Source organism: Acanthochromis polyacanthus, chromosome 23, assembly GCF_021347895.1.
Source record: "Acanthochromis polyacanthus isolate Apoly-LR-REF ecotype Palm Island chromosome 23, KAUST_Apoly_ChrSc, whole genome shotgun sequence".
In the NCBI taxonomy this organism is placed as follows: domain Eukaryota; kingdom Metazoa; phylum Chordata; class Actinopteri; family Pomacentridae; genus Acanthochromis; species Acanthochromis polyacanthus.
In genome coordinates, this window is record NC_067135.1 from 24765738 (window position 1) to 24793046 (window position 27309).

Below are 27309 nucleotides of genomic sequence, written 5' to 3' on the forward strand. Positions count from 1 at the left end.
TTAATTTCCCGTCTTCTTGTGCAGCGATACTCTGCTCCCAGTGTTCCAGCCTCGTTTTTCATAAAAACCTCTGGAGCTAAATGTAAAAAAAATATAAAAATTAAACAAAGAAATGAAAGTGAATGGAAAAAATGGAAGCTGTCGTCATCCAGGGTTTCATGATTCAGGTTCTGGATTAAATGTAACTGAGGAGATTTTGGGTATAAAATGCCTCATTTGCATTTTTAAACATTACGGAAAACTAGTGACACAAAACAATTGTCTCGTTGCAAGATGTCAGCTGGAGAAGTTTTATAGTTAAATTAGTTAAATCTCCTTTAGTTTAAACAAAAATATGCCAGAAATAAGCTTTTGGATTATTACAAAGTAAACCGAGACAAGAACATGATAGATCTTCTGTATAAAAGGCTACATTGTTAAAACAATGTAATTTCATATTTTCTTAGATCCCAGATTTGAACACATTAATATAAACACCCTTTTACCTGAAAATTAGCATTTATAAACCTAAAATTACAGTAAAAAAATCATTTACTGTTTTCTAGGATACCAAATTTTGAGAAATTATTATAGATGATTAAAAACATTTTTTTTTAAATCATCCTTGTACCTGCAAATTTGCATGTAATAGTAAAAAAATGTATTTACTATTTACTAGGATACATTTATGAACATAAAATAAATTATTTGCAAAAACAAGTGTAATTTACTACTTTCTGGGATCCAAAATTTTGAGAAATTAATATAAATCAGTAAAAAAAAATCCAAAATAATCTTTTTACCTGCAAATTTGCATTTATTAATATAGCAGTTTAAAAATGGCGTTTACTATTTTCTTGGCTCCCAAACTTTAGAAATTGTTATAGATGAATAAAAAACTGTTTAGGCCAAATCGTCTACTTGCCTGCAAATTTGCATTTATGAACACAATGTTATTAGTTTAAAAAGGTGAAATGTATTACTTTATAAGATCCCAATTTTTTTTTTAAAAAATATAAATGTCAATTAATGTCACTGTTAGAAAAAAATGTCAGTTTTCCCTTGTAAACTTCTAACAGAAAAGGCAATAAACTGTATAGAACCGTAGCCTCGGGTTGTATCGCGAGATTCACGTCAGGCCTGGCGTTTGATGACGGTGGCGGGAAACCCCACCATGGCGGGAAAAAGCAGCGTGGTCAACACCAGACAGGGGGCGCTGTTGTTCAATGCAGCGAAACAAATTATATTTAAACAATGCGCCACAAAACGGCAAATAAAATCAAAAAGTGACTACGAAAGAGGGAACTAATCCAATATGCGTTCAAATATGTGTTAATATAAATATAAGTTTAAATAAAGCAGGAAGTTGTGGTTTTGAATAATGTTTAATGAATTATTACAAAAGCTGAAGACTCGGAGGGGGAGGGAGGGAAAGAAGCCAGGAGAAGAGAAGGAGGGAGGCGAGGACTTAATTATAACAGATTGGTGTGTGCGTGTGTGTGACGGGAGAAAAAAAAGCGGAGAAATTATATTGGATTTTAATAATTAGCGATTTTTTTATTTTTCTGTTGTTGTTTTTTTTAATCAGGCAAATGCAAATCGATGCTAATGTTTTGTCTTTACACGAGGCCTGCGTGGTGAATTAGTGAAGGAAGCAGCAGCAGCATCGTAGTGGTGTTTGGATCCCAGCAGGCGTGGAAAGAGAAGTGCGTTGTTGTTGGTCGACGCTGATCACCACCATCCGGCCTGAAGAGCAGCGGAGCCGGGAGTTGGAGTTAGCAGCAGAGGAGTCGCCATGGCGGTAAACCTGGACAAGGAAGCGTACTACCGCCGGATCAAGAGGCTGTACAGTAACTGGAAGGTAAAAACGGGTGCAACGAGCCTGTGTGGGGAGCCATTGGGGTGTTTTAGCGGCTTGTTGTAGAGAAAGTGACCCGCTGTTGCTGTTTGCTGCTGCTGGGGATGCCTGGCGCTACGTTAGCCGCGTTTTCCACCGACTGTTCCGCTGCAAGTCCCTCCGGTGGTCCCTCCAGGAGAACCGGGGTGATGTCCGCTCGAATTTAGGAGCTTTATTTTACCCACAAAACTCCTCCACAACACCCGGGCTCCTTCGGGCTCCTGTGTCTGCTAGCTGCCTCATGTTAGCCCCCCATTCACCACGCTAGCTTGCCTGCTAGCTCAGCCTGCTAGCCCGCTAGCCGAACCACTGAGCGTGAAAAGAGTCCAGCGTGGGCTAATTTTGACAAACAAGTGTCCACAAAGCGCCCACGGGGAGTCGATAAGTCACACAGGTGTGCTGGACACCTGGCTAACTGCAAACGTGTTTACGGTCGGTCCCGGTTTTGCTGCGTCGCTACATGCTAACGCTAACAGGCTAATTAGCGTGAGAATAACGACAGCATCTCGGCAGCGCGTGCATGATACCCGCAGCTTCTGGTAACTACTTTAAACAAAGTATTCCGTTACTTCATGTCACATTAAAACTACTTTTCTGGGTGTTTTCATAACTTTTAACAGCACGAGTGGCTTTACGTTGAGCCTTAACTGCTCATAGAAACGTCTCATGTATAATAATTGGGAGTTTAGAGCGTTTTTCACGCCTTTTAAAGCAGCTTTAGGAAACTTAAATACGCTCATAATTCGTCCAGATGTTCCAACATCTGGTGCTGAAGCCTGCGAGTGTTGCAGGTCAACTTTAAGTGATGCTAACACAGCTAGCTTCCTGCTTTCACACATCACTGCCATCAGGTGTAGTTAAACTCTGTCTGCCAGAAGTTCAGTCTTCACTCTGGTTTTTGTTCCACGTAGAGCAAAATTCATGATTTTGTCTCAATATTTTATACAAAAAATACATATTTAAGTCACAATATGGCCCATTGCATGGTCCAAATGACATTAGCTGCAAATTTTTTCCTTAATTGCTCATATTATTGTTGTTTTTATGATAATAAGTGAAGCTTTGTGGAGCTAAAGAGTCAAAGCATCATTTTTATAACATATTTTCAACTAGAAAAAAATAAAACTCGGATCTGGACTCATATTTTCAATATCTGTCAAAATTATTGTGATATTTTAGGTTTAAACATTTCGTTCTGTGGTTTAGGAAAATAGTTTTACATGGGAGAAGTTGCTGGTTTTGAGACTTGATCAGAAAAAATGTTCGTCATTTTAGAAAAACACGAAAAGGAGAATGAATTCCTTTTAGCATTCAATAAATATAAGTACATGTCATGCACTGGTCAGTTTATTAAATTTTTGGGTGTTTTTGTTTCAGCTAATTGAAAGAAAATACCCACATTTAGACGTTTACTTTGCTGTCATTAAATATCTTGAAGGAAATCTTGCCATGTTCTGGACTGCAGCAGAATTTTCTTTTTTTCTGTCTGCCTCTTTCATATGTCAGTAATTTTTGTTTTTCCCGCAACAAATGTACAAGAAGCATAATTTTAAAGAGCTCAGGATGATCAAAATTATTCTGCGTTTCAATAAAAACGGTGTTCTGATGTCAAGCACAGTCTTAAACCTTTTTTAAATTTTTTAGAGCAAAGCGATGTAGGTTTCATCGTTTCTGCATCAACATCACAACATTCTGATGCTGGATTTGAGAAGAAAACTCAATTTCCACAACAAATCGACAAGAAACATAATTTTCTTAAAGCAAAACCTGATTTGATTGTTCATTCTAGTCAGTTTTCAGCTTTTAAACCTTCAGTCTGCAGTTAGTTTTTTAAGTTTAACTTTAAATGATGTAATTTACTGTCACAGAGGAGTAAAGAACCCAGAAAATATTCACATTTAAGGAGCTGTAGTCACTGAATTTAAAGGGTTTTTAATTAAAAATTGTCTTAAACTGATTAAGTGATTAATTTAAAGAATTATCTAATTGAGTAATCATTTTCATTGACTGCAGGTGCCTAATTTAGATGATTTATTCATGCAAAACTTGGTTAAATTGTTCATTTTAAGCATTATTCAACTTTTAAACATTGGCCCTGTAATCTGCTACTAGGTTTTTTTTTATTATTATTATTTAAGTTTAGTTTTTTTTTAAATGTCTGATTTAGTCCAAATATCTTCATGTTAGTGTCACAGAGGAGGAAAGAAAACAGAAAATATTCACATTTAAGGAGCTAAATTCACAGAATTTAGATGTTGTTTGTCTTTATTAAAAATATTATCAAACTACAATAACCATAATTTACTCAAGATGATCAAAAATATTCCTAGTTTCCAGAGAAACAGAGATTTTTAAGTAGAAAACACATTTTTGGAGTGGAAATGATGTACTGGGGCTGCAGGATTTATCGTTTCTGTATCAGAATTAGATTTTAATTTATGATTTATTATTTGTCTTTTACTTTAAAGTGTCTTTGAGTGTCCAGAAAAGTGCTATACTAATAAAATTTATTATTATTATTATAACCTGCATTGTAAAACATTTTATTACTTAAAACATGCTGAAAAATCATAAATTATTTTAACTTTTTCGTCTTCTTGTGCAGCGATGTCCTGCTCCCAGTGCTCCGGACACGTTTTTCAGAAAAAAACCTCTGCCGCAAAAAAGAAAGAAAACAACAAATTTGGGATTTTGGGTGTAAAATGTCTAATTTTCAGATTCAGACGTAGCATTACAGAAAAGTAGTGACACAGAACACTAGTTAAGAGTGAATTAAAATAAAAACCAGACATTCTCAGTCCAAACTATGAGATTAAAGTTGAGATTAAATGACTGCTTCTGTGGATTTTAAATTAAAATGTGATACACTGAGCCAGTATTTCTGTCCTTTTGAGTTAAATTCATCCCCGGTTATGGATTCAGACAAAAAGATCAAATGTACTGTTTTTTTGTGCTTCTTTGTTTTTGACCTTTCAAGTTAAAATCATTAAACAGAAGTAAAAGTTTAACTAATATCAGCTTAATTTTACCTCATAAATTTTAGTCGAAAGTTATAAAGCTCAAAGTTCTTAATTTAAACATCGTGTTATGTCATTTTTTTAGGAGTCATTTATTCTCTGTAAAAGCATCTTATGTAAGTCATAACGTGTATTTAAATATTTTTACCTAACTTTTTAGTTTTTATCTACAACGAAGCGACGTTATTGCTTTTTAAGTTATCATCTGGTGAAGCTTTATAGTGATTTCAGTTAAATTAGTTAAATCACCTTGACAGGTTTAAACATTAGATATATTAGAAAATGAACTGAGACAGTAATGTGGTAGAAAAGATTCATCTTTCTGCCTGCAAATTTTCATTTCTGAGCACAAAATCAAGAGTTAAAGAGTGTAATTTGCTATTTTTCTAGTATATAAATGTTTATTTGTTTTGACAATAAACTGTCAAAACCCTGAGGAACGCTCCCCTTCATAAAAACTTCTGACACTTATGTATTTTTCATAGTGTTCAGCTGCTTTTTGTTTTTTTCTTTGTTTCAGAAAGGAGAAGATGAGTTTGGCAAAGTGGACGCCATCGTGGTGTCTGTGGGAGTGGACGAGGAAATCGTTTATGCCAAATCCACGGCGATACAGGTGAGAGTTTAACAGCCTCAGGAGGATAAAGATCAATAAGTTCACTGGAGTTTCAAGTGTTATCACAGCATTATGAAGGGAACATTTTGCTTGAGCTGTTTAGGAAGTTGGTTTTCCTTTAAATCTGAATTCTATGAGTTTGAATATCGTCTCAATAGTTTCCCTTTGATTCTCATTTTCAGTCTTTTCTGCAAAAAACACTGAACTGAAGCTTGAAAATATCAGAAATCACAATTATTTCCCCTTGAATTTAATCTCACAGCAACAGTGTCTTTCTAAAATAGTTTTCCAACATTATTCAGCCGTATTCGGGGTTTTAAAGGCGGATGATTCACTTCCTGCGTCTCGTCTTCGCTCCTCCTCAGACCTGGCTCTTCGGCTACGAGCTGACCGACACCATCATGGTCTTCTGCGACACCAAGATCTTTTTCCTCGCCAGCAAGAAGAAGGTGGATTTCCTGAAGCAGGTGGCTGTGACTAAAGGCAACGAGAACGCCAACGGAGTCCCACCCATCACTCTGCTCACCAGGGAAAAGGTACTGGATGGTTTAAAGATGTGATTTTTATTGTAGTGTGTTAGCAAAGCATAAAACATAGTTGGTGTCTTTGCATAAATTTTTAAAAACATTGTTGAACACACTAGCAGAGGGCTTTAGTCTGGAGAGCAGATACTTTTCCTGTGAAATAAACAGTTCAGCTCCATAAATCGGTGCGTCTGCAGCTGTTTTAGTTCAGTTTTCTCATCAAAAAATACTTTTAAGTGTTGGAAAAGAATAAAATATTGTTTCTCGGCTTTTCTTGGCAGTAATAGCAGTTAGAAATTGTATATGATTAAAATTGGAAATATATTATTCATCCCAGAGGGGTAATTGCTCCTATTCAAAGCATTAGAAATGTATAAAGTACAAAATGTATCTATGAGAATAACTTGAAAAATAGGTCCTAAAAACATAAACACATGTATGTCCTAAAAGATAAACAAAAATAGAAAAAATGTCCAGAAAATATGTAAAAAAAAATAAGTAGAAAAATGTCCTAAAAATATCAAAATGAATAGAAAAAAAGTCCTAAAAAATAAAATAAATAAATAGAAAACATGTCCTGGAAATTTAAACATAAGCAGAAAAATATGTCCTAAAAATACAGACACAGGCAAAAACTGTCCTGAAAATATGAAAAAATACATGAAAAAATATGTCCTGAAAGTGTAATAGATGCGTAGAATATGTCCTAAGAATATAATAAATAAAAAATAGGAACTAAAAATTTAATAAATAAGTAGAAAAATATGAACAAAAATACAAATAAAAGTTTAAAAAAGGCCTAAAAATATAAACATAAATAGAAAAATATGAGCTGAAAATATAAAGAGAAACAGAAAATGTCATAAAAATCTAAACCTAAATGAAAAAATGATGTAAAAATATAAACATAAATAAAGATATGTCCTAAATATCTAAACATATGTAGAAAAATATGATCTACAAATGGGAACATGAGTAGAAAAATAGCTCCAGAAGAAAAATGTTAACGTTAATAATCTGTGATTCTTGGGAAAAGTTGACTCTTCTCGTGGTGTTTTTCAGAATGAAAGCAACAAGGCCAACTTTGACAAAATGATCGAGGCGATCAGAGGCAGCAGAGAGGGAAAGACGGTGGGAGTCTTCAGCAAAGACAAGTTCCCCGGAGAGTACATGAAGAGCTGGAACGACACCATCACCGCCGAGGGCCTGGAGAAGGTGAGAGTTTGAGTCCAGGGTTTAACGGTGCCTTCAGGGCCTCTGAGCTGGACGTAACAGTCGGACTCTCCCACAGGTGGACATCAGCGCCGTGGTGGCATACACGATGGCGGTGAAGGAGGACGGAGAGCTCAGCCTGATGAAGAAGGCGGCGGCCATCACCAGCGAGGTCTACACCAAGTTCTTCAAGGAGCGAGTCATGGAGATCGTCGACGCCGACGAGGTGAGGACAGGAAACGCTCAACTGAGATGTTTGTGAAGCCGTTTTTCTGCCTCAGCTTATAGCAGTAAACCCATAAAGCATGAAGAGATCAGATGAGAAGCTGAAAACTGACAGAGTATTTAATTTATTAGTAAAATGACAACAATACAAGCAGCAGAGAATAAGGAGATGTTCCTGTGACGTGTGAATTCAGAATTAACAGTGTGTCATCAATTTGATCACATCTTCCAACTTGATTTGAGTAAATTATCTTTTTAATTCGAGTGTTTTGGACTCTATCAGCCAATCAGTCAGACTTCATGGAAAAACCAAAATGCAACAACAAATGCTGTGGACAAGTAAGAAATACCTTGAAACTGGATTCCCAACAGTCATTTTATCAATGAAGCACTGGAATTGAAGAACTGAGGAAACAGCTGAGATAAAATAAGCTGGATAAGTAAATAAAATAGATACAGTATCTATTATTAGCATAGAGATATAGACGGAAATAAAGGTCAGAAATGCTAAAATAAAGTAATGAACTGCACGTTAAATAGACTAAACACAGACAATAAAGTCAACAAATAAAATGAATTCTAAGAATCTTTGAAAAATATCGACACTCTGCTGTCCTGAAGATGTTGTGTCAACGTACGTTTTTGTTCTGAGTTCAGGTTTAATTAGAAAACCAGAAAACCTGATAGTTCATCAGGTAAAACGGAGACCATTAAGAGCTTTACAAACTAATAAAAGGATCTCAAAATCCATTCTAAAACTCTTCTGGTCTTAGAACTTGTGCTGCAGAGTTTTAAAGAAGTTGTCGAGGATGTATCGTCTTCTTATGGAAGCCAGATAGATTATTACAGTAGTCAATAATAAAAACGTCTGTTAGCGTCTCTGCGTTAGTTTTGTGTTCTTCATAGCTATACTTCATCCCGCTCTACGTTAACCTCTCTTTGTCGCCAACAGAAAGTGCGTCACAGCAAGCTGGCGGAGTCGGTGGAGAAGGCCATCGAGGAGAAGAAGTACCTGGGCGGAGCAGATCCGTCCACGGTGGAGATGTGTTACCCTCCCATCATCCAGAGCGGGGGCAACTACAGCCTCAAGTTCAGCGTCGTCAGGTAGCTAGCCTACAGAAACAATCACGCTTTGGAACCTGTGGAGAAAAACGACTTTTTATTCGTGTCCTTAACCGGTTTGTTTTGTTTGATGGACAGTTCATGTGGAAATTTAGCAATACAAATGCAGCCACTGTGAAATATTTAGTGTATTTTCTTCAATATATTAATGTAGCGGAAATTCACAACATACGTCATCGCACTGCGCTCAGCATTGTAAATACAAACCTTAGGAATCTTAAACAAACAGAAAACCCAACAATCCCTTTGGTTTCCTGATGACCGATGATGGAAAGGAACAAAAAAGCCCTGAAATGGGGAAGTGGAATAAACTCAGGCTCAGGAAAGGCGACCGTCTGCATCGACTGGTTGGGTGACATCATCATTTGTTCAAATTGTGAATGTTTTTGTGCTAAATTCCCCTTCCAGTTTGCCTTAAATAATAAATGCGATGTTGCATCCTTGACCACTAGGGCTGGACCCGAGTATCCGGATATTCGGTCGTTACGGTGGTATCCAAATATTTATTTTGAGACCCGAATATTTGGACCCATGACTCTCTTTAATATTTGGGTTTATGCTTTGATTGCACTGAGTGATAAAAGTGTAATTCTTACCCGTACTCCTGTTCCCTCTTTGCCCCAGCGATAAGAACCACATGCACTTCGGTGCCATCACGTGTGCCATGGGGATCCGCTACAAGTCGTACTGCTCCAACCTGGTTCGCACCCTCATGGTGGATCCTCCTCAGGAGATGCAGGACAACTACAACTTCCTGCTGCAGGTGGAGGAGGAGCTGCTGAAGGAGCTGAAGCACGGTGAGTTCAGGAGCATGTTGGGGGTGTAGGAGCTTTAGGAAGATGTTAGCAGTTAAAGAAATTCCAGCTGGGATCTTGTTCTAGGGCTCGACCCGAATGTCCAAATATTCAGCAGTGACAGTGGTGTCCGAATATTTACTTTGAGATCTGAATATTCGGACTCCACCACCACCACCCGTCAGACGATGTTGGGCGATCGGTATTCGTCTCATCAATCGTCTGATGTCGGACGTTGCGATATGAGCCGATCCTAATATTTAGCTCGTGTGTCTTCTGTCCCCTCCCCCTGGATCGACGTTACAAACCGAGCGTAACGTGCAGCTCACTCTATTCTGTTACCGTCCGTCCATCCGCCTTCGGACGTTGAGGACCGAACCAAATACTCGCCTCGCTTCACCACTAGCTAAGGGGGCAAATACTTTTTCACGTAGGCTAAGATGGACTGGACAGTATTTTCCTTCAATGAATGAAATCATGATTTAAAAACTGCATTTTGTGTTTTCTTGAGTTATGGCTGTCTAATATCAAAATTAGTTTGATGATCTGAACCATTTACGTGTCACAAAAACATAAGATTTCTATTTCGGGTGAATGGTTTTTGTATAAGGAGTCAACAAACAGAAATGTTTGTTTTTAAGTCTTTATCTTTGGTGTTTCCTTGTCAGGTGTAAAGATCTGCGACGCCTACAGCACAGTTCTGGAGTACGTGAAGAAAGAGAAGCCAGACCTTGTGGCGAAGCTCACCAAAAACCTCGGGTAAAAGCGCTCAGACGCCTTTTTATTCTTCAACAAACTCGGTCACTTTCCAGCACTCAGATCTTTGCTTTTCTTTGGTCTTTGCAGCTTTGCGATGGGAATCGAGTTCAGAGAAGGCTCCTTGGTTCTGAACGCTAAAAATCAGTACAAATTGAAAAAAGGTGAGGATCTTCTCTGTTTATTCATGACTCGACGTCAGTTATTTTTCTGCTTGAGTTCGTCGCATTATAAGCCCTAAATATGCATCACTGGTGTCTCTGTCTCCACCAGGTATGGTGTTGAGCATCAGTTTGGGTTTAGCTGAACTTGTCAACAAAGATGCCAAGAAAGACGAGCAGAGGAAGTACGCCTTGTTTATCGGCGACACAATACAGATCAACGAGGTAAGACAGTCGTTTATAGAAGTGAGACGTCTGTGTTTAGTTCTGTTAGTTAAAATGCTACAAGTCAACTAGAACAACACTTCAAAACACGAGAATATTCAGAAATAAAAGAGGCAAATCTTCACTTTTGAGGCAGAAACCAGAGAAAGACAGCCTCAGGCCTCGTTATCAGAGTAGTTTGAGGCATTTTTCCTGCTGTGAAGCCACAATCGAGGCATTTTAATCCAACTTATGTGCTCCTGTAGGAAGGTTTTCACAAATACAAACATGTTTTTGGATCTGTTTTGTACTTTTAAGGGCGAATTTTTGGACTTTATAATCATCATAATGACCCCAACAAGAACAGCTGTTGGGTTTCAAAAATTTTGATTGAGAATGTTGCAGAAAATTGAAATTTGTCATGTTTTGCATTTAAATAATTTGAGTTTTTTTTTTAACAAAATGTTTATTATGAGTACAGCTTCACTATGAGACCAGAGATCCTGTTAATTTCACCAAAGGAGAGACATGAAATGAGTTGGAAAATAACTGCAAAATTCCAATATCTGGCCTGAATGGGGCTGAATGATGACTTTAAATTAGAATGTATTTCTGACCCTGTCAACCTTTAACTGAGACTTTTTCTTTAAAAATGTACAGAAAAGTTGGAAATATTTCCCACAAACACGCTTTCAACAACCTGAAATCTCTCCCTAACAGGAAGAAACCGCCACAATACTCACACCGGTTAAGAAAAAGATAAAGAACGTGGGAATCTTCTTGAAGGTGCGTGTCTTTGCTCATCATTTCAGCTGTTTTTCTGCAAAATAAACAAGTAGAATTAATGTCCTCCAGCTTTTTTAATTGGACATGCTTGTCTTAAATAGCAGCTGCTTTTACGGGTACTGTATTTGTTTATTTTTAATGTAAATAAGTTACACTAGCATTCAAAAATTTGTCACCTAGAAATGTCCTTCTTTTTGAAAGAAAAGCATACTGTAGTGTATGTATGCATCTGTGTTTTTGTAATTTATTTATGGGTTTTAACACTTTATCCCATCAGATGTGACCTTTTTCTCCAATACTGCATGCATTGTTTATGCTGTTTCACATTGATAACTGATTATCTGTTCCAGCAGCAACTTTTTAAAGATAGCTACCATATTTGGTGTTTTTTTCAAACATAAATATACCAGCATAAATGATTTGGGTAACAAAAATACTGTAATTACAAGTTTAACTGTCGATTATAGCTGATCTTACAGCACAATCAGTTTTAATTGCATAATTTGGAGCTACTGCATTGCTAAAGAGCTGTGAATTCACCGGACCACCTTCTTTTTGTTAGAACGACGACGAGGAAGACGAGGAGGAGGACGGCGACGATGCCGAGGAGCTGCTGGGGAAAGGAGCTCGTAGCGCCGCCCTGCTGGCCGATAGAACCAGAGTAAGTGTTTCCGTCTGTCGTTCAACCGCTGGCTGGTGATTATTAGTGGGTTTTTTGTTTGGCTTCTTTGACAGAGCGTCAATAACTAAGAGTGTGAATGTCTTTGTACTCTACCAGCTACTGGGGAAGGTAAGTATTCATCGTTTCTTCTCAAATCTCATCGGCTGAAGTGGTTTAGTCGTTAAAAATCCCCTCGCTGATGGGACGAAAAGCTGTCATTTTAGTTTGAGTGACCCTTCTTTTTTTCCCCTTCTTTTAATGTGTTTTTGATTCTTTTCACCATCCAAAAGCTGTAACACACACACACACGTCTGTTCTGCATGTATGTCGTGTTCCTCATCTTGGTTTCAAAAAGTTCTCCTGCGTTTCTCTGTGTGATGGCTCAGTTGTGTCTGTCCATCCTAGAACGAGATGACGGCGGAGGAGAAGAGGCGGGCTCACCAGAAGGAGCTGGCCAACCACCTGAACGAGGAGGCCAAGCGCCGCCTGACGGAGCAGAAAGGAGAGCAGCAGATCCAGAAGTGAGTGTCGGAGGATTCACGGGTGTTAATTAAGCTTCTGCTCGTTAACCGACTGTTCCCTCGCAGGGCCAGAAAATCCAACGTCTCCTACAAGAACGTGTCCCAGATGCCCAGAGAAAAGGACATCAGAGACATGAAGATCTTCATCGACAAGAAGTACGAGACCGTCGTCATGCCGGTCTTCGGCATCGCCACGCCGTTCCACATCGCCACCATCAAGGTAAGCCGAGGGAGGCGAAGTTTGAGGGGTTTACTCAACCGATAGTCTCTCATATTAACAGTTTTTCATCATTAAAATATATAAAATACATGAGGGGGGTAGAAGGAGAGTGATCTAACCCACAAAAAACTAAGTTTTACATAATTTCTGTAATATTTTATGGTCTAGATTTTAGTGTCAGAGTGGTCTAACCCACAACAGCATTACAGTGGAGTGTTAGACCATTTTGACAAACACAAAACTTAATAAAAATCAGCCGTTTGCAGCTACAACAGTCATTTACCACATTAACAATGTCTACACTGGATTTATCATTCATTTAATGCGATCTTCATTGAAAACAATGCTGTTTTTTAAATAATAAAGACATGTCTAAGTGACTCCAAACTTTTGAGCAGTAGAGTCTTTTTTTATTTATATCCCTTATTAATCCCACGAGGGGAAATTCTGATTTTCGCATATCCCCCCCATCTGGGCGGGGTCAGAGCGCTGGGTCAGGGTACAGTGCCCCTGGAGCAATTAGGTGTCTTGCTCAGGGACACCTCGACATGAGCAAACCGCAGCCCTCCGGTTGTGAGACGGCCACTCTACCCACTGAGCCATGCCGCCCCTAATCCAACCGAATTAATGACGACAGTTTATGAGGAGTTATTTTCTTCGTGTGTCCTCTTTTATTTATTTTTTTCCTCGGTTCCTCTTTCCTTTTCTTGACGTCTTTAGAACATCAGTATGTCTGTAGAAGGAGACTACACCTACCTGAGGATCAACTTCTACGTCCCCGGCAGCTCTCTGGGACGGCAGGAAGGAAACATCTTCCCCAACCCTGACGCCACATTTGTCAAAGAAATGTGAGTATTTCTGAACTTTTGGTGCCACTCATCAGTAATACGTAATGTGCCGTACTGGATTGTTTTAAAGACGATAAACGACTGGAATCCACTCTTAAAATAACCATAAACCTCTTCCACCTCCTCATCTTCCCCTCAGCACGTACCGAGCGTCCAACCTGAAGGCTCCCGGCGACACGTCGGTGCCGTCCACCAACCTGCAGAACGCTTTCCGCATCATCAAAGAGGTCCAGAAGCGCTACAAGACGCGAGAGGCCGAGGAGAAGGAGAAGGAGGGCATCGTGAAGCAAGACTCACTGGTCATCAACCTCAACCGCAGCAACCCCAAACTCAAAGACCTCTACATCAGACCCAACATCGCACAGAAGAGGATGCAGGGCTCGCTGGAGGCGCATACTAATGGTGAGGTGGAGATAAACAGGAGGCCAGAGGGCCAAACTACCCAGACACATTAGAGCGTTAGCAAGGACGTGGAGTCTTTAGTGTCAGGAAGGTCTTCTAACTAAGGCTGGTCCAAGTAGCATTTTCTGGGCTTCGGATATTTGGCCCCAATTAATGACGAATATCCAAATATTAGGATCAGATTTTTAGCTGAGGGAAATGTTTTCTCTGCAAACCTGTTGAGCTGTACGTTACTAGAAACACTGAATGAAGCCGTGTAGTTACAGCATCACTCATTGTAAGCATCGCGTTGCCATGGAAACCCAACACGTATTCAGCGAGTGATGCAGAAATCAGATAAATATATCTTAAATTTAGCCCTTTGAGATTTTGCTTGAATGTAAGTGCATTACGAATAAAATTTATTCTAAGTTTATTCTAAATATGTTTTTATGTTTGGTCAGTTTACACTGCTGCTGATTTATTACAGATTATTCAATCAGTAACACCAATTTCACTTTGATTTGGCCACAAATTAACTATCATTTCCTGCATTATGAGACAGAGTCAGACCTAAATTCACTTCAGTTAAATATCATGTTTAAATGTTTAAAGTTTAACAGCTCCATGTGCAGCCGCATTGATCAGTAAAATCAATATATTAACACATGTTTAATGGTTTTCTATCAGCTCTCCTGCTCACAGTTCCTCATAGTCCTCCATTAAAACAACCTGCTGACTGAAGCAGCTGAACACCATCGGCTCATTCTTTTGCAGAAGAAGAGTCACAAGATGCATTAAGCGCCTCGTTTTATGGGAACAGAGTTTAAAGCAGGAAGTCTGAGTTAACTAAGAAAGCTGATAACTACCTTCCTGATACCCGCTACCTCTAACTGAGGTTTTGTTGAGTCGAGGCACACAAATAAAGTCTGGACATGTGGACCTGTCTTCGTAGTTCAGCCCTCAGGGTTAAGCTGTCTAAACCTTGTCAGTGTTTTTACTGAAATCTGTTCTTCCTGCTCAGGTTTCCGTTTCACGTCAGTCCGCGGTGATAAAGTGGACATTCTTTACAACAACATCAAACACGCCATCTTCCAGCCGTGTGACGGCGAGATGATCATCGTACTGCACTTCCATCTCAAGGTGCGTTCATTAAAAAAAAACTATCGAAATTTGCTTTTTTGCTGTTCAGTCCGTCTTGCTCTATACGAAAAAGTATCTGCCCCCTTATCTACCAATCTACCAAATGACCAAATTCATTCTTCAGGTGGGTTCAGTTTCTCCATCCACACTCACATATGATTACTGCCAGGCTTGTTGAACCTAAACATCACTAAATAGAACCTGTCTTCATTGTGAAGTAGATAAAGGCTCTGAAAAAGCAGCACATGATGCCACGTTCTGAAGAGATTCAAGAACAGATGAGGAACAAAGTCACTGACATTCATCAGTCTGCGTGCAGTGCTGTGAAATGTATTTGCCCCCTTCGTGTTGTTTTCTATTTTGAGTGGGAAGTGAAGGAAAATAGAGAATTATTTGCTGACCGTTTACATCAAAATGCTGAACTCTCCCTTTAAATGAATCCTGTGTCTGAGTTAGCTTTAGGATGAAGTGTTTTTGAAACAGTGGAGTGACTTCTGTGTTCTTTTGTTCCTTTCTTTCAATTTGCTTTTATTCTAATTTTACTGTTTGATTTTAACTGGAAAGCACTTTGAGTGTTGTAAAGTGCTCTGTACATACACACGTGGACAAAATTGTTGGTACCCCTCAGTTAAAGAAGGAAAAACCCACAATTCTCACTGAAATCACTTGAAACTCACAAAAGTAACAATAAATAAAAATTTATTGAAAATTAAATAATCAAAAACAGCCATTACTTTTGAATTGTTGATTAACATAATTATTTAAAAAAACAAACTCATGAAACAGGCCTGGACAAAAATGATGGTACCTCTATAAAAGATTGAAAACTATTTGACCAGAGTGACATGATTAACTCAGGTGTGTCATTTAATTGACATCACAGGTGTTTCCAAACTCATAATCAGTCAGTCTGCCTATTTAAAGGGAGACAAGTAGTCACCCTGCTGTTTGGTGAAAAGGTGTGTACCACACTGAACATGGACAACAGAAAGCGAAGGAGAGAATTGTCCCAGGACATCCGGAAAAAAATTATAGACAAACATCTTAAAGGTAAAGGCTATAAGACCATCTCTAAACAGCTTGAAGTTCCTGTGACAACAGTGGCTCATATTATTCAGAAGTTCAAGACCCACGGGACAGTAGCCAACCTCCCTGGACGTGGCCGCAAGAGGAAAATTGATGACAAATTGAAGAGACGGATCGTTGGAATTGTATCCAAAGAGCCCAGAGCAACCTCCAAAGAAATTAAAGGTGAACTCCAAGGCCAAGGTACATCAGTGTCAGATCGCACCATTCGTCGTTGTTTGAGCCAAAGTGGACTTCATGGGAGACGACCAAGGAGGACACCACTGCTGAAAAAAACTCATAAAAAAGCCAGACTGGAATTTGCAAAAATGCATGTTGACAAGCCACAAAGCTTCTGGGAGAATGTCCTTTGGACAGATGAGACCAAACTGGAGCTTTTTGGTAAGGCACATCAACTCTATGTTCATAGACTCAAAAACCAAGCATACGAAGAAAAGAACACTGTCCCTACGGTGAAACATGGAGGAGGCTCGGTAATGTTTTGGGGCTGCTTTGCTGCATCTGGCACAGGGTGTCTTGAAAGTGTGCAAGGTACGATGAAATCTGAAGACTATCAAGGCATTCTGGAGAGAAATGTGCTGCCTAGTGTCAGAAAGCTTGGTCTCAGTCGCAGGTCATGGGTCTTCCAACAGGACAACGATCCAAAACACACAGCCAAAAACACCCAAGAATGGCTGAGAGAAAAGCGTTGGACTATTCTAAAGTGGCCTTCTATGAGCCCAGATCTGAATCCCATTGAACATATGTGGAAGGAGCTGAAACATGCCATTTGGAGAAGACACCCATCAAACCTGAGACAACTGGAGCTGTTTGCTCATGAGGAGTGGGCCAAAATACCTGTTGACAGCTGCAGAACGCTCATTGACAAATACAGAAATCGTTTAATTGCAGTGATTGCCTCAAAAGGTTGTGCAACAAAATATTAAGTTATGGGTACCATCATTTTTGTCCAGCCCTATTTCATTAGTTTGTTTTTTTAAATAATTATGTTAATCAACAATTCAAAAGTGATGGCTGATTTTGATTATTTAATTTTCAATAAATTTTTATTTATTGTTACTTTTGTGAGTTTCAAGTGATTTCAGTGAGAATTGTGGGTTTTTCCTTCTTTAACTGAAGGGTACCAACAATTTTGTCCACGTGTGTAAATCTTGATCGATTGATTGACTTCTGTGTCGACATCGTCGCTCCAGAACGCCATCATGTTCGGAAAGAGGCGCCACACGGACGTCCAGTTCTACACGGAGGTCGGCGAGATCACCACCGACCTGGGCAAACACCAGCACATGCACGACCGAGACGACCTGTACGCCGAGCAGATGGAGCGCGAGATGAGGCACAAGCTCAAGTCGGCCTTCAAGAACTTCATCGAGAAGGTGGAGACGCTGACGAAGGAGGAGCTGGAGTTCGAGGTTCCCTTCAGAGACCTGGGGTGAGACGATCCGGTCACGTGAATGTCAAGTAATAAAAACTGGCATGGAGGGTGAGGAAACATCTGGACTCACCTCTGCATGTGTGTGTCCAGGTTCCAGGGCGCCCCCTACAGGAGTACCTGCCTGCTACAACCCACATCCAGCTCCCTGGTCAACGTCACTGAATGGGTGAGTGAACAGACCACAAAACATGAACATCCAAAGCACAGTTTGGACTTTTTCGTATTTTATTTTATATTTTTTTGTACATTTTCAGTATTTTTGAAATAATTTACAGACAATCATTAACGTCAGAATTTTTCTTTTTGTTTTGTGATTTTTTTTTTTTTAATAAAAAAAGTTTGGTCTTAATTTTCATATTTAAAAAAAAGTTTTTTTTTTCCTCCTGTTTAATTCAAAGCACAGTTTGGACTTTTTCATATCATATTTTATCATTGTTTTTGGAAATTTTCAATATTTTTAAAATAATTTTTGTAAAATTTGTCAGTTTTTTTTTTTTTTTTTTTTACTTCCAGCTGATTCAAAGCACATTTGTGGTTTTTGTTTTATTTTCTTTTTGTATTTTTTAAAAAAAATATTTGGTCCTAATGTTCATAAATGTTTTTATCTTTTCAGATTTTCTTTGACCTCTGTTTTATTCAATGCATATTTTAATGTTTCCGTATTTTATTTTAGTTCTTCTAAATTTTCTGGGGTTTTTGTTGAGTTTTGTTTTTTAAAAATTTTGAAATATCTTTCAATGTCAGAATTTTTTTAGTAAATGCTTTTGCCTTTTAATTTTCTCTTTTACTGTCGTCTGATTCAAAGCACATTTTGGCTTTTTGTTTTTCTTTTGTGTTTTCGTTTTTAAAAATGTAACTAATTGGTCTTAATTTTCATAAATGTTTTTTTCTTAGTTTTCTTCTACTTTTGTTTTACCTAAAGCATTTTTTTTTTTTTTACATTTGTTTGGTTTTCTGTCGGTTTTCATATAAATTGACATTTTTTTGTAAATGTTTTCGCCTTTCTCCTGGTGATCTTTGTTTGTTAAAAATCTTTGTCCGTCCGTAGCCTCCGTTTGTGGTGACTCTGGACGAGGTGGAGTTGGTCCACTTTGAGCGTGTGCAGTTCCACCTGAAGAACTTCGATGTGGTCATCGTCTACAAAGACTACAACAAGAAGGTTACGATGATCAACGCCGTGCCCGTCAACTCCCTCGACCCCATCAAGGAGTGGCTGAAGTAAGGCAGATTAAAAACGAGTTACTGGAGAAGAAGCAACGTCTGGTGGCTTTTTAATGTGAACGGGATGTTTTTCTTTTGTGAATGAACACATTTTGTGTCTTTCTCAGCTCATGTGACATCAAGTACACGGAGGGAGTCCAGTCTCTGAACTGGACTAAGATCATGAAGACCATTGTGGACGATCCGGAGGGCTTCTTTGAGCAGGGCGGCTGGTCTTTCCTGGATCCAGAGAGCGAGGTGTGTTGAGTACGGTGGGCAAGAAAACGGCACCAGAATTTGAATATATTTCATAAACCGATCAAAATATGTTGTGCTTCCTGATTTGTCTCCTGATGTTTTTGGTAAAACGCCTCCTGTTTCCTCTCCTGAGATCCATTTCAATCAGAATTATGTGGAACTGAACAGAAGTTGTCCAAAATAAAAGTTGGTCACAATTGTTTTAAATGTTCTAAAATGACTTGGCCTGTACGAAGAGACCTGAAAGTTATCTAAAATTACTCAAAAGTTAGTCAAAATTAAAAAGAACTTTTAACATGACTCAAAACCTTGTTTAAAAAAAAAAGACCTGAAACTTGTACAGAATAACTCAAAAATTGTTAAAAGCTTTTCTAAATTGAGTCAAAACCTGTAAGAAGAAACTTGGACAAATTGACTCAAAAGTTGGTCAAAATGTAAAAACCTTCTCTAACAAGATTGAGAACCTGTGCAGCAAGACCTGCAACTTGTCCAAAATGACTCAAAAGTTGGACAAAATGAAGAAAAACTTTTCTAACATGACTGAAAATCTATACAAAACATGTCTAAAATAACTTGAAAAGTTGATCAAAATTAAAAAGAACTTTTCTAACATGACTCGAAATGTGCCCAGAAAGACCTGAAAGTTGGACAGAGTGACTCAAAAGTTTCTAACATGACTAAAAAGCTGCACAGTGACCTGAACCTTGTCTAAAATAACTAAAAAAGTTGGTCAAAATTAAGAAACTTTTCTAGCATGGCTCAGAACCTGCACAAGGACACCTGAAGCTTGGACAAAATGACTCAAAAGTTCTCAAAAACGCGAAAACTTGCTCTAAACTGATCGAGAATGACTCTAAAATTGCTTTAATGACTTTGAACTTGACAACACCAAGCCCAACTAATTAACTAAGAACTCACAAATAATAATAATTGGGTGGTTTGTTTCTTTGTTTTGCATCTGTACTTATATTTCTCTTGGCACTTCTCGTTTTTTGACTCAGGGAAGCGGCGCAGAGGAAGATTCGGAGTCGGAAATGGAAGATGAGACGTTCAACCCCTCTGCAGATGAAGAGGAGGAAGAAGAGGAAGACAGTGATGAGGATTACAGCTCAGAGACGGAGGATTCTGGTAGGATTTTTAGTTTCATATCATCTCCATAGAGCTGAGCTTCTGTTTTCGGCTTTCTCAAGCATAAAGATTTGTTACTTTTCTTTATCATACATGAGCGTAAACTGAACATTTTGGATTCTAATTTCTAATTTTTATGTTTTTGTGAACAAACGATTAAGAACATCACTTTTTGGGCAGATGACGGGTGTCTGAACGAGTTTTTTCTTTGTACTCACAGATTACAGCGCATCACTGGGCAGTGAGGAGGAGAGCGGCAAAGACTGGGATGAGCTGGAGGAAGAAGCCAGGAAAGGTTCGTATCAGATCGTCGACATGCAGAGACTGAAAAGTTGCAGACAGAGAACGTTTGTGTCTTAAAGTATTTTCCCCCCTACAGAAATCTTCTATTTTTGAATATTTATCACACTTAAATGTTTCAGATCATTAAACTAATTTTAATATCAAAGATAACCCAAGAAAACACAAAATGCAGTTATTTATTATAAATCATTATTTTATTGATTGAAGAAAACTACTGTCCAGACCATCTTGCCCGATGTGAAAAAGTAATTGCCCCCTTATCTACCAAATGACCAAATTCATTCATCAGTTGGGTTCAGTTTCTCCATCCACACTCACATATGATTACTGCCAGGCTTGTTGAACCTAAACATCACTAAATAGAACCTGTCTTCATTGTGAAGTAGATAAATGCTCTGAAAAAGCAGCACATGATGCCACGTTCTGAAGAGATTCAAGAACAGATGAGGAACAAAGTCACTGACATTCATCAGTCTGGAGGGTTTCAAAGCCATTGCTGAGGCTCTGGGACTCCAGAGAACCACAGTGAGAGACATTATCCACAAATGGAGGAACATGGAACAGTGGAGAACCTTCCCAGGAGTGGACCAACCACCAACATTTCTCCAAGAGTATCAACATCTAATCCAGGAGGTCACAGAAGAACCCAGAGGAACATCTAAAGATCTGCAGACCTCACTGGCCTCAGTAAAGGTCTGTCTACATGATTCCACAATAAGGAAGACTCTGGAGGAAATGGATCCATGGGAGAGTTGGAAGGATCAAACCACTACTGACCAAAAAGAACATGAAGGTTCATCTGGTATTTACAGAAAAAATATCTGGATGAGCTCCAGGACTTTAGGATCACATCCTGTGGAATTTCTGGAAGACATGGGTCTGTTCCATCTGGTGTGAAGCTAATACTGCATTCCACAAGAAGAACATGATACCAGCAGTGAAACATGGTGGTGGTAGTGTGATGGTTGGAGGACCTGGACGACTTGTCATCACTGATGGAGCCATGAATTCTGCTCTCTATCAGAAAATCCTCCTGGAGAACATCCACCATCAGTTCATGACCTAAAGCTCAACACTAATGGTTTATGCAGCAAGAAAAAGACCCAAAGACCACCAGCAAGTCCACCTCTGAGTGGCTCAGAAAGAACTAAATGAAGGTTCTGGAGTCAAAGTCTGGACTTGAATCTAATTGAGATTCTGTGACAAGACCTTAAAAGGACAGTTCATGATCTAAAACCATCTAATGTGACTGAATTCAAACTATTCTGCAGAGAAGAGTGGAGCAGAATTCCTCCATGGTGATGGAAAAGACTGATCACAAGCTGGAACAAACATTTAACTGCAGTTGTTGCTGCTAAATAAGTTATTAGGTTCAGTGGGTCAGTTACTTTTTCACAGAGTGATACAAGTTTGTGGGTTATCTCTGATATTCAGCTAATATAAATATTAGTTCAGTGATCTGGAACATTTAAATGTGAGAAATCTGCAACAGATGATTTTCATGTTCCTCATTGTTCTCCATTCAAACCTCTGTGAATTGAATCAGAAAGTTCATGATTCTTGTTTTCTCTGACTGAGGTTTTAGTTTGTCGAGCCGATTAGCAAGTCCAAATGTGTTGAACTTAATCCTCTGATTTGCTCCAACTTTGTTTTCCCCTCCAGCTGACAGAGAGAGCCACTACGAGGACGAGGACACCTCCAACAGGAAGAGGAAGGTCCGGCCATCAGCTCCGCCCAGCAAGAAGAAGCGGCGGTCCTAAATCTCTCTCGTACACACTCATACTGCCAAACCTAGTCGACCCCTGACCTCCCTCCCACCCCGACCGGCTCTTTCTGACGCTCACACAGACACACACACACACATGCTCAGACACACCACCTGTACATAGACGTAGGATCTCATGTTGGTCGCTGAAGTGTCGCGTTGAGATGGTGGAAGAACCAGCAGGACAGTCACACTTCATCCATTAGCTCCATTCCTTCCTGTCTCCACCTCCATCCATCCAGGCATCATCAGGGTTTCTTGTTTGCGTGTCTGTGTGTGTGTGTGTGCGTGCATGTGTGTTTAAATGGGTTTTTATTGCAAGCATTGTTTATTTTCTGTTCAAAAACAAAAGAAAAGATGAGTTTCTTAACTAATGGATAATAAAAGAGAAGACTTGACATATCCTCTGCCAAGTGTTTTATATAAAAACGGAGAAACCGATGATCCCCCCCCCCATCCCCTCCCCTCCACCTCTTGTTTTCTTCAGTGTTTGTGGTAATAAAATGGAACGTCTGTCTCTTTTTTCAGAGGGGTTGGGGGGGGAGGCAGATGCACATTTTCAGATTATTTCTTCAGTTTTTTTTTAAAGGGGTTTGTAAACTGATGCTTACACACACACACACACACACACACAGCTACACACCATCTCCCTCGCACTTGTCCTCCTTTCTGTTGCCCCTCCTTTTTTTTTTTGTTCATTCTGAGTAGATATGATGTTGTACTGTTAATTCTGAAGATCCTGTTTTTGTTTTTGTAATAAAATTAAAAGGAACTGTAGTTTGTTTTCAGTGGCCTGTTTTGTTTGTGAGCGGCTGGTGCTTCGGGGTGAAACATTGCCGGGTTTGGTGTAGGTTTAATCCGACCCTTTCCTTGAAGTTGAGCGTGAATCAGGTGCACGACGCTGAACCCTGAGTTACCATTGGTGGAATGTTTGGACATTACGTCTGAACTTTAAAGGCTTGTGGATTGTTCTTTCCCTAGTAGATGCTTCATCAGATTGACTTCTACTACTGAGGAATGCTGCTGCACTAGTGTTTACTTCTGTGCTGTGATAAAGTATTTGCCCCCCCCACAGAAATCTTCCATTGTTGCATATTTCTCACACCTAAATGTTCCAGATCAAACTAATGTTTATGTAATATCAGACAGAGATAACCCACAAACCTCTATCACCCCTGTGAAAAGTAATTGCCCCCCCGAACCTAATAACTGGTTGGTCTCTTGGCAGCAGCATTGTTACATTATCCGATGGGGGGAGCTGAATATTTGGATACCACCGTAACGACCAAACATTCAGATAAACCTTCAACAAATGAAATCATCCTAAAACTGCATTTTGTGTTTTTGTAGCCTTTCTTTATCTTGCATTAAAATTAATTCGATGATCTGAAGCATTTAAGTGAGACAAAAATAGATTTCTGTAGGGGGCAAATGCTTTTTCACCGCTCTGTAAATACCAACAGAACTTTGTCATGAGATGATAAATGTTGTAAACTTCACCCCTAAGTGGTTTTAATGTGGCTAATGGTTGCTTAAGTGCACTTGAGGTTACAATTCATACAGCCGAATATAAAGATAAAAACTGACAGTTCTGTAGTTTAACTGATTTAGTCACATTAAAAATTATAAATGTCTTGTTAGAGTTGGACTATGAACTAATGCTGTGTATTTGACAAAAGGTTGAACTTTCTGTGATGCAACTGCAGTATTTTAATCAACATTACTCGATCAAACTCATGATCCATCTTCTCCCTTTGACCTTCTGACAGTGACCACCTTGTTTTTTTTTCCATTTTCCTGCTTCATCAGAAGCTGCTCTGTGTTCAAAGTGAATGAACTTTGTGCACCTTCGAGGCTGCATCTGCCTCAAACCCATAGACTGTATAGTGGACGTAGCATCTGGCTCCAGAATTGAAGCCAACCCGGAAGTGTCAAAAACTTGCAATATCACGCCGTCCACAAGGGTTGGCTCCAAGAAGCTTTTTCTCCATAGACCCCAATTCTTTTTTGGAAAAAAAAAATTTGATAGACTGATGTTCTACAGCTCAGGATTTTTTCCCCGTTAGTTTTCATGGTCAAAATGAGAGATCAGGTGGCCGATCTTAAATTAAATCAATACTGAATTTTAAATAAATCGTTAAAGTTGGCGGAGCCAGGGGGCGTGGCTATACTTGATGGACAGCAACAGAAGCCTCTGCGGTAAAATGTGGGCGGGATAAGAGAGTCTTCAGCCAATCCTGCCCCTAGTTGCTCTCCGGTCCAGTCTGTTTGATGACGCTTTTTACGTCACTGGCTCCAAAAAATCCAAAACGGCGACCAGGAAGTAGCAAAATCCGGGCTTCGTTTTTTTTTTTTTTTTTAATTGTGTATTATACATATTTACAGTGAATTTTCTATTTACATACATATTTACAGCAAATACAGACAGTTCATTCCGATATTTTTCAGACTTTTGTTACAATAAAACATTCAAATAAAGAACGAGAGAGGAAAAAACAACAAGGGAAAAAAACAGACCAAAAAAAAATCAAACTAAAAGAATTCTGACTCTGCGTTGAAACCAACGGGTGACGTCACGGTTAGTTTACGCCTGCTCAAACCCAAAACCTGTTCTGCTCTGGAAAGTCGTTCCCCGTCAATCCGTGGAGAAAAAATATGCCGCCACAGCTCAGACCAAACAAATTGTTTTCTGCTCGAGCTCGACACTCTTGAGCGACTAAAGAGTGCAAAGCAGCAGCTGCAGGTAAGACCATAATAATGTATTTTTCTTAAAGATTAAAGGTAGTGAGATGAATGTCCTTTATAACTGAATTATCTCCTTATAATTAGGTTATTTCTATTTCTTACATGCTTCCACGCTTAGTAATATTATTAAAGGTGATGAACACTTAAAGATCATGATTTTTAACGGATTCAGGGGCGATATGAAGCGTTGTACGTGTCCGTAGGCTCCTGTGGTATTCTCCTGACAGCTCAGCTCATGTTGTGAAATGATGCTATAAAGATACATTGATTGAATTAAAGATCGCAAAGAAAAACTTGGGATTTTTCTACTAGTTAAGTGAATTTGTCACATCAATATACTTGATTTTGGTAAAAGTAGAATAATTTATAAGTACACCTGTAACTACGAGGTTTTAATATCCTAAAAATGCAAGAATAATCAATCGTAAAGTCTCATTTGACGTCCTTTATCCGCTGTTTAGTCGTCACAGTTTTTGTTTGGGACAATTTAACGTGCAAAGTAGTAACTGAACCTGTCTCAAGAATGTCGTTGGGTAAAAAAAAGTTCCCTTTTGAAAGGTAGTCAGGAGGAGGCAGTAAAAGTAAAAGAGCAGCATTCTCACACTTAAATTAAGCTAAATTACAGCACTGGGACTCAAATTCCAGCCAATGCTGGAGGGCTTTTACACCTTATTAGTGAAGGATGTGACTGTTTAACTGGTTAGCGACTGGTAGAAGGTTGATTTGTATGTATGTCTTATAGAAAACGCGTGAAGAAAGTCGTTCAGACATGAAGACATGACTGTCCTGTTGCTCACAGGTAGGAAAAGATGCACTTTATTAATCCAAGTCTGCGTAGTTCAAACAGCAGCTGAGTTGTTGGTCTTCCTTGTCTTTTGTCTTTATCTTTTCCATCCGGTCCCAAATGTACACAATGAAGCCACTTATAAATCGTTATTAGATTTAAGGGGGCAATTACTTTTTCACAGGGTTGATAAAGGTTTTCAGTGAATCATTTAAAAATTGCAGTGCTTTGTGAGTTATCTATGTCTAATATTCACTAAATATAAATATTAGTTTTGATGATCTGGAACATTTAAGTGTGAGAAATATTCATAAATAGAAGATTTCTGTCAGGGGGCAAATACTTTTTTACAGCACCTTATATTTTATATAATAAATTGTGCAGCTACATTTGTACTTGCCTCCATTTTGCAGATCAAACTGCTTCAAACTTAATGACTGAGTTGCACACATTGTCTGACCCAGTAGATAAAATATCTCCATTTTGCAGATGAAACCTCAAACCAGCTAACTTTGTCCAGCGGTGAGGAAGCCTGGGCCAGTACAGAGGTCTCTGATGAGCCATCCACTGTGGAGGGGAACTAACAACATGTGTTCCTGGTGAGAGAAGTCATTCTCTAAATAAGAAATGGCCAAGGTTCTTCTTGTCTTGGTGGCTCCAGTATCTTGGAAAAGATTCCTGAACATGCACATGAGAAGCACTTCAATGTATATGTGAGAGTTTTTCTGGAATCCACACACTTGAGGTCGTTTGTTTTCAGCAGAACATGTGATCATCCTCGGAGATCAAGTTCACCTCGATGGTGCTGCTGAGCGACGACGACGACATCAGAGAGCTGGTGAGGTAGAAAGAACCTGTTTAAACCCTTGCACATAATTACAGTCCAGTTTGTACGTCATGGAATAAACTTCCAGTCTGTAAATTTAATTCTTTGCTTCGTCGGTTTCACCCACTGCTGATAGAACGAGGACTTCCTCCGAGCGTTAAGGTGGGCTTGAGGAGGAAGTTACAGAACAACAAGGAGCCAACTGAGAGAATAATGAAGGACCAGTAAAGAAATAGAGGCGAAAGTCTAGTGTGATTTTGACAATGTAAGTTTCAGCTTCTGATTTGAGGACTTTGCTGTCTTAGCTAGATGAAATTTTTTTGGGAAAAAAACCCTGTGTTTAATTGGAATTTTGATGCCCACCTGTATAGCAAATATGTAGAGTAGATGGAACCAGCACACTGCACATAATGTTTGTTTAATCTGTGCCAAAATGTCAATAAATAAGACCCCAGTGTGGAGGTTTGTGGAGATTTATATTTGCAAGGAAATCACTCCACCAGGTGAGAAATCAACAAGCACTAAACTCCTGTTAAAAAAAAAAAGCCAAATTCTTTTTTATTTTATTTAGACCCTCCAGAAAAACGCGATTATGCGATCGCATGAATTCCCGCATTAATCACCAAAATGCCGCTGATTATGCGGGGGTCAATTATTTCCCAAAAGGCTGCATAATCCCCGCAAAATAGCGCATAATTCCCGCAAGAATCTCACA

At 39.0% G+C, this 27309-nt stretch overlaps 1 protein-coding gene and 1 long non-coding RNA gene across 3 annotated transcripts in view; one reads left to right on the forward strand and one right to left on the reverse strand.

Annotated features, from left to right (window-relative positions):
• Positions 1-22079, reverse strand: part of LOC127532461 (uncharacterized) — a 295805-nt gene extending 273726 nt beyond the window's left edge. Inside the window, exon 1 of the long non-coding RNA XR_007939903.1 lies at positions 21601-22079. This is a non-coding gene — a long non-coding RNA (uncharacterized LOC127532461). The remainder of the gene's footprint in view (positions 1-21600) is intronic.
• On the forward strand, positions 1391-23016 carry supt16h (SPT16 homolog, facilitates chromatin remodeling subunit). Of its 2 annotated transcripts, none has more exons than XM_051944145.1 (24): positions 1391-1840; positions 5414-5506; positions 5872-6042; positions 7093-7245; positions 7322-7468; positions 8420-8571; positions 9214-9386; positions 10052-10142; positions 10230-10303; positions 10413-10525; positions 11225-11290; positions 11853-11951; positions 12357-12472; positions 12539-12692; positions 13413-13540; positions 13680-13942; positions 14946-15064; positions 17344-17582; positions 17676-17751; positions 18634-18803; positions 18914-19042; positions 20038-20171; positions 20392-20466; positions 22137-23016. In XM_051944145.1, exons 1-24 carry the CDS (start codon positions 1775-1777, stop codon positions 22232-22234), a joined length of 3099 nt encoding a protein of 1032 aa, XP_051800105.1. In that variant the 5' UTR covers positions 1391-1774; the 3' UTR covers positions 22235-23016. The 2 variants fall into 2 exon arrangements, with proteins under 2 accessions (XP_051800105.1, XP_022071836.1); XM_022216144.2 differs by having other exon boundaries at positions 1392-1840; positions 18914-19043; positions 20045-20171.
• Positions 23017-27309: the final 4293 nt, after the last annotated feature.

Bases quoted from the DNA above. Each gene is read 5' to 3' on its own strand.
- supt16h (XM_051944145.1), top strand. From the start codon at position 1,775: ATGGCGGTAAACCTGGACAAGGAAGCGTACTACCGCCGGATCAAGAGG. The intron at 13,541-13,679 runs GTGAGTATTTCT...TCTTCCCCTCAG, and splicing joins GCCACATTTGTCAAAGAAAT to CACGTACCGAGCGTCCAACC. The intron at 13,943-14,945 runs GTGAGGTGGAGA...CTTCCTGCTCAG, and splicing joins GCTGGAGGCGCATACTAATG to GTTTCCGTTTCACGTCAGTC.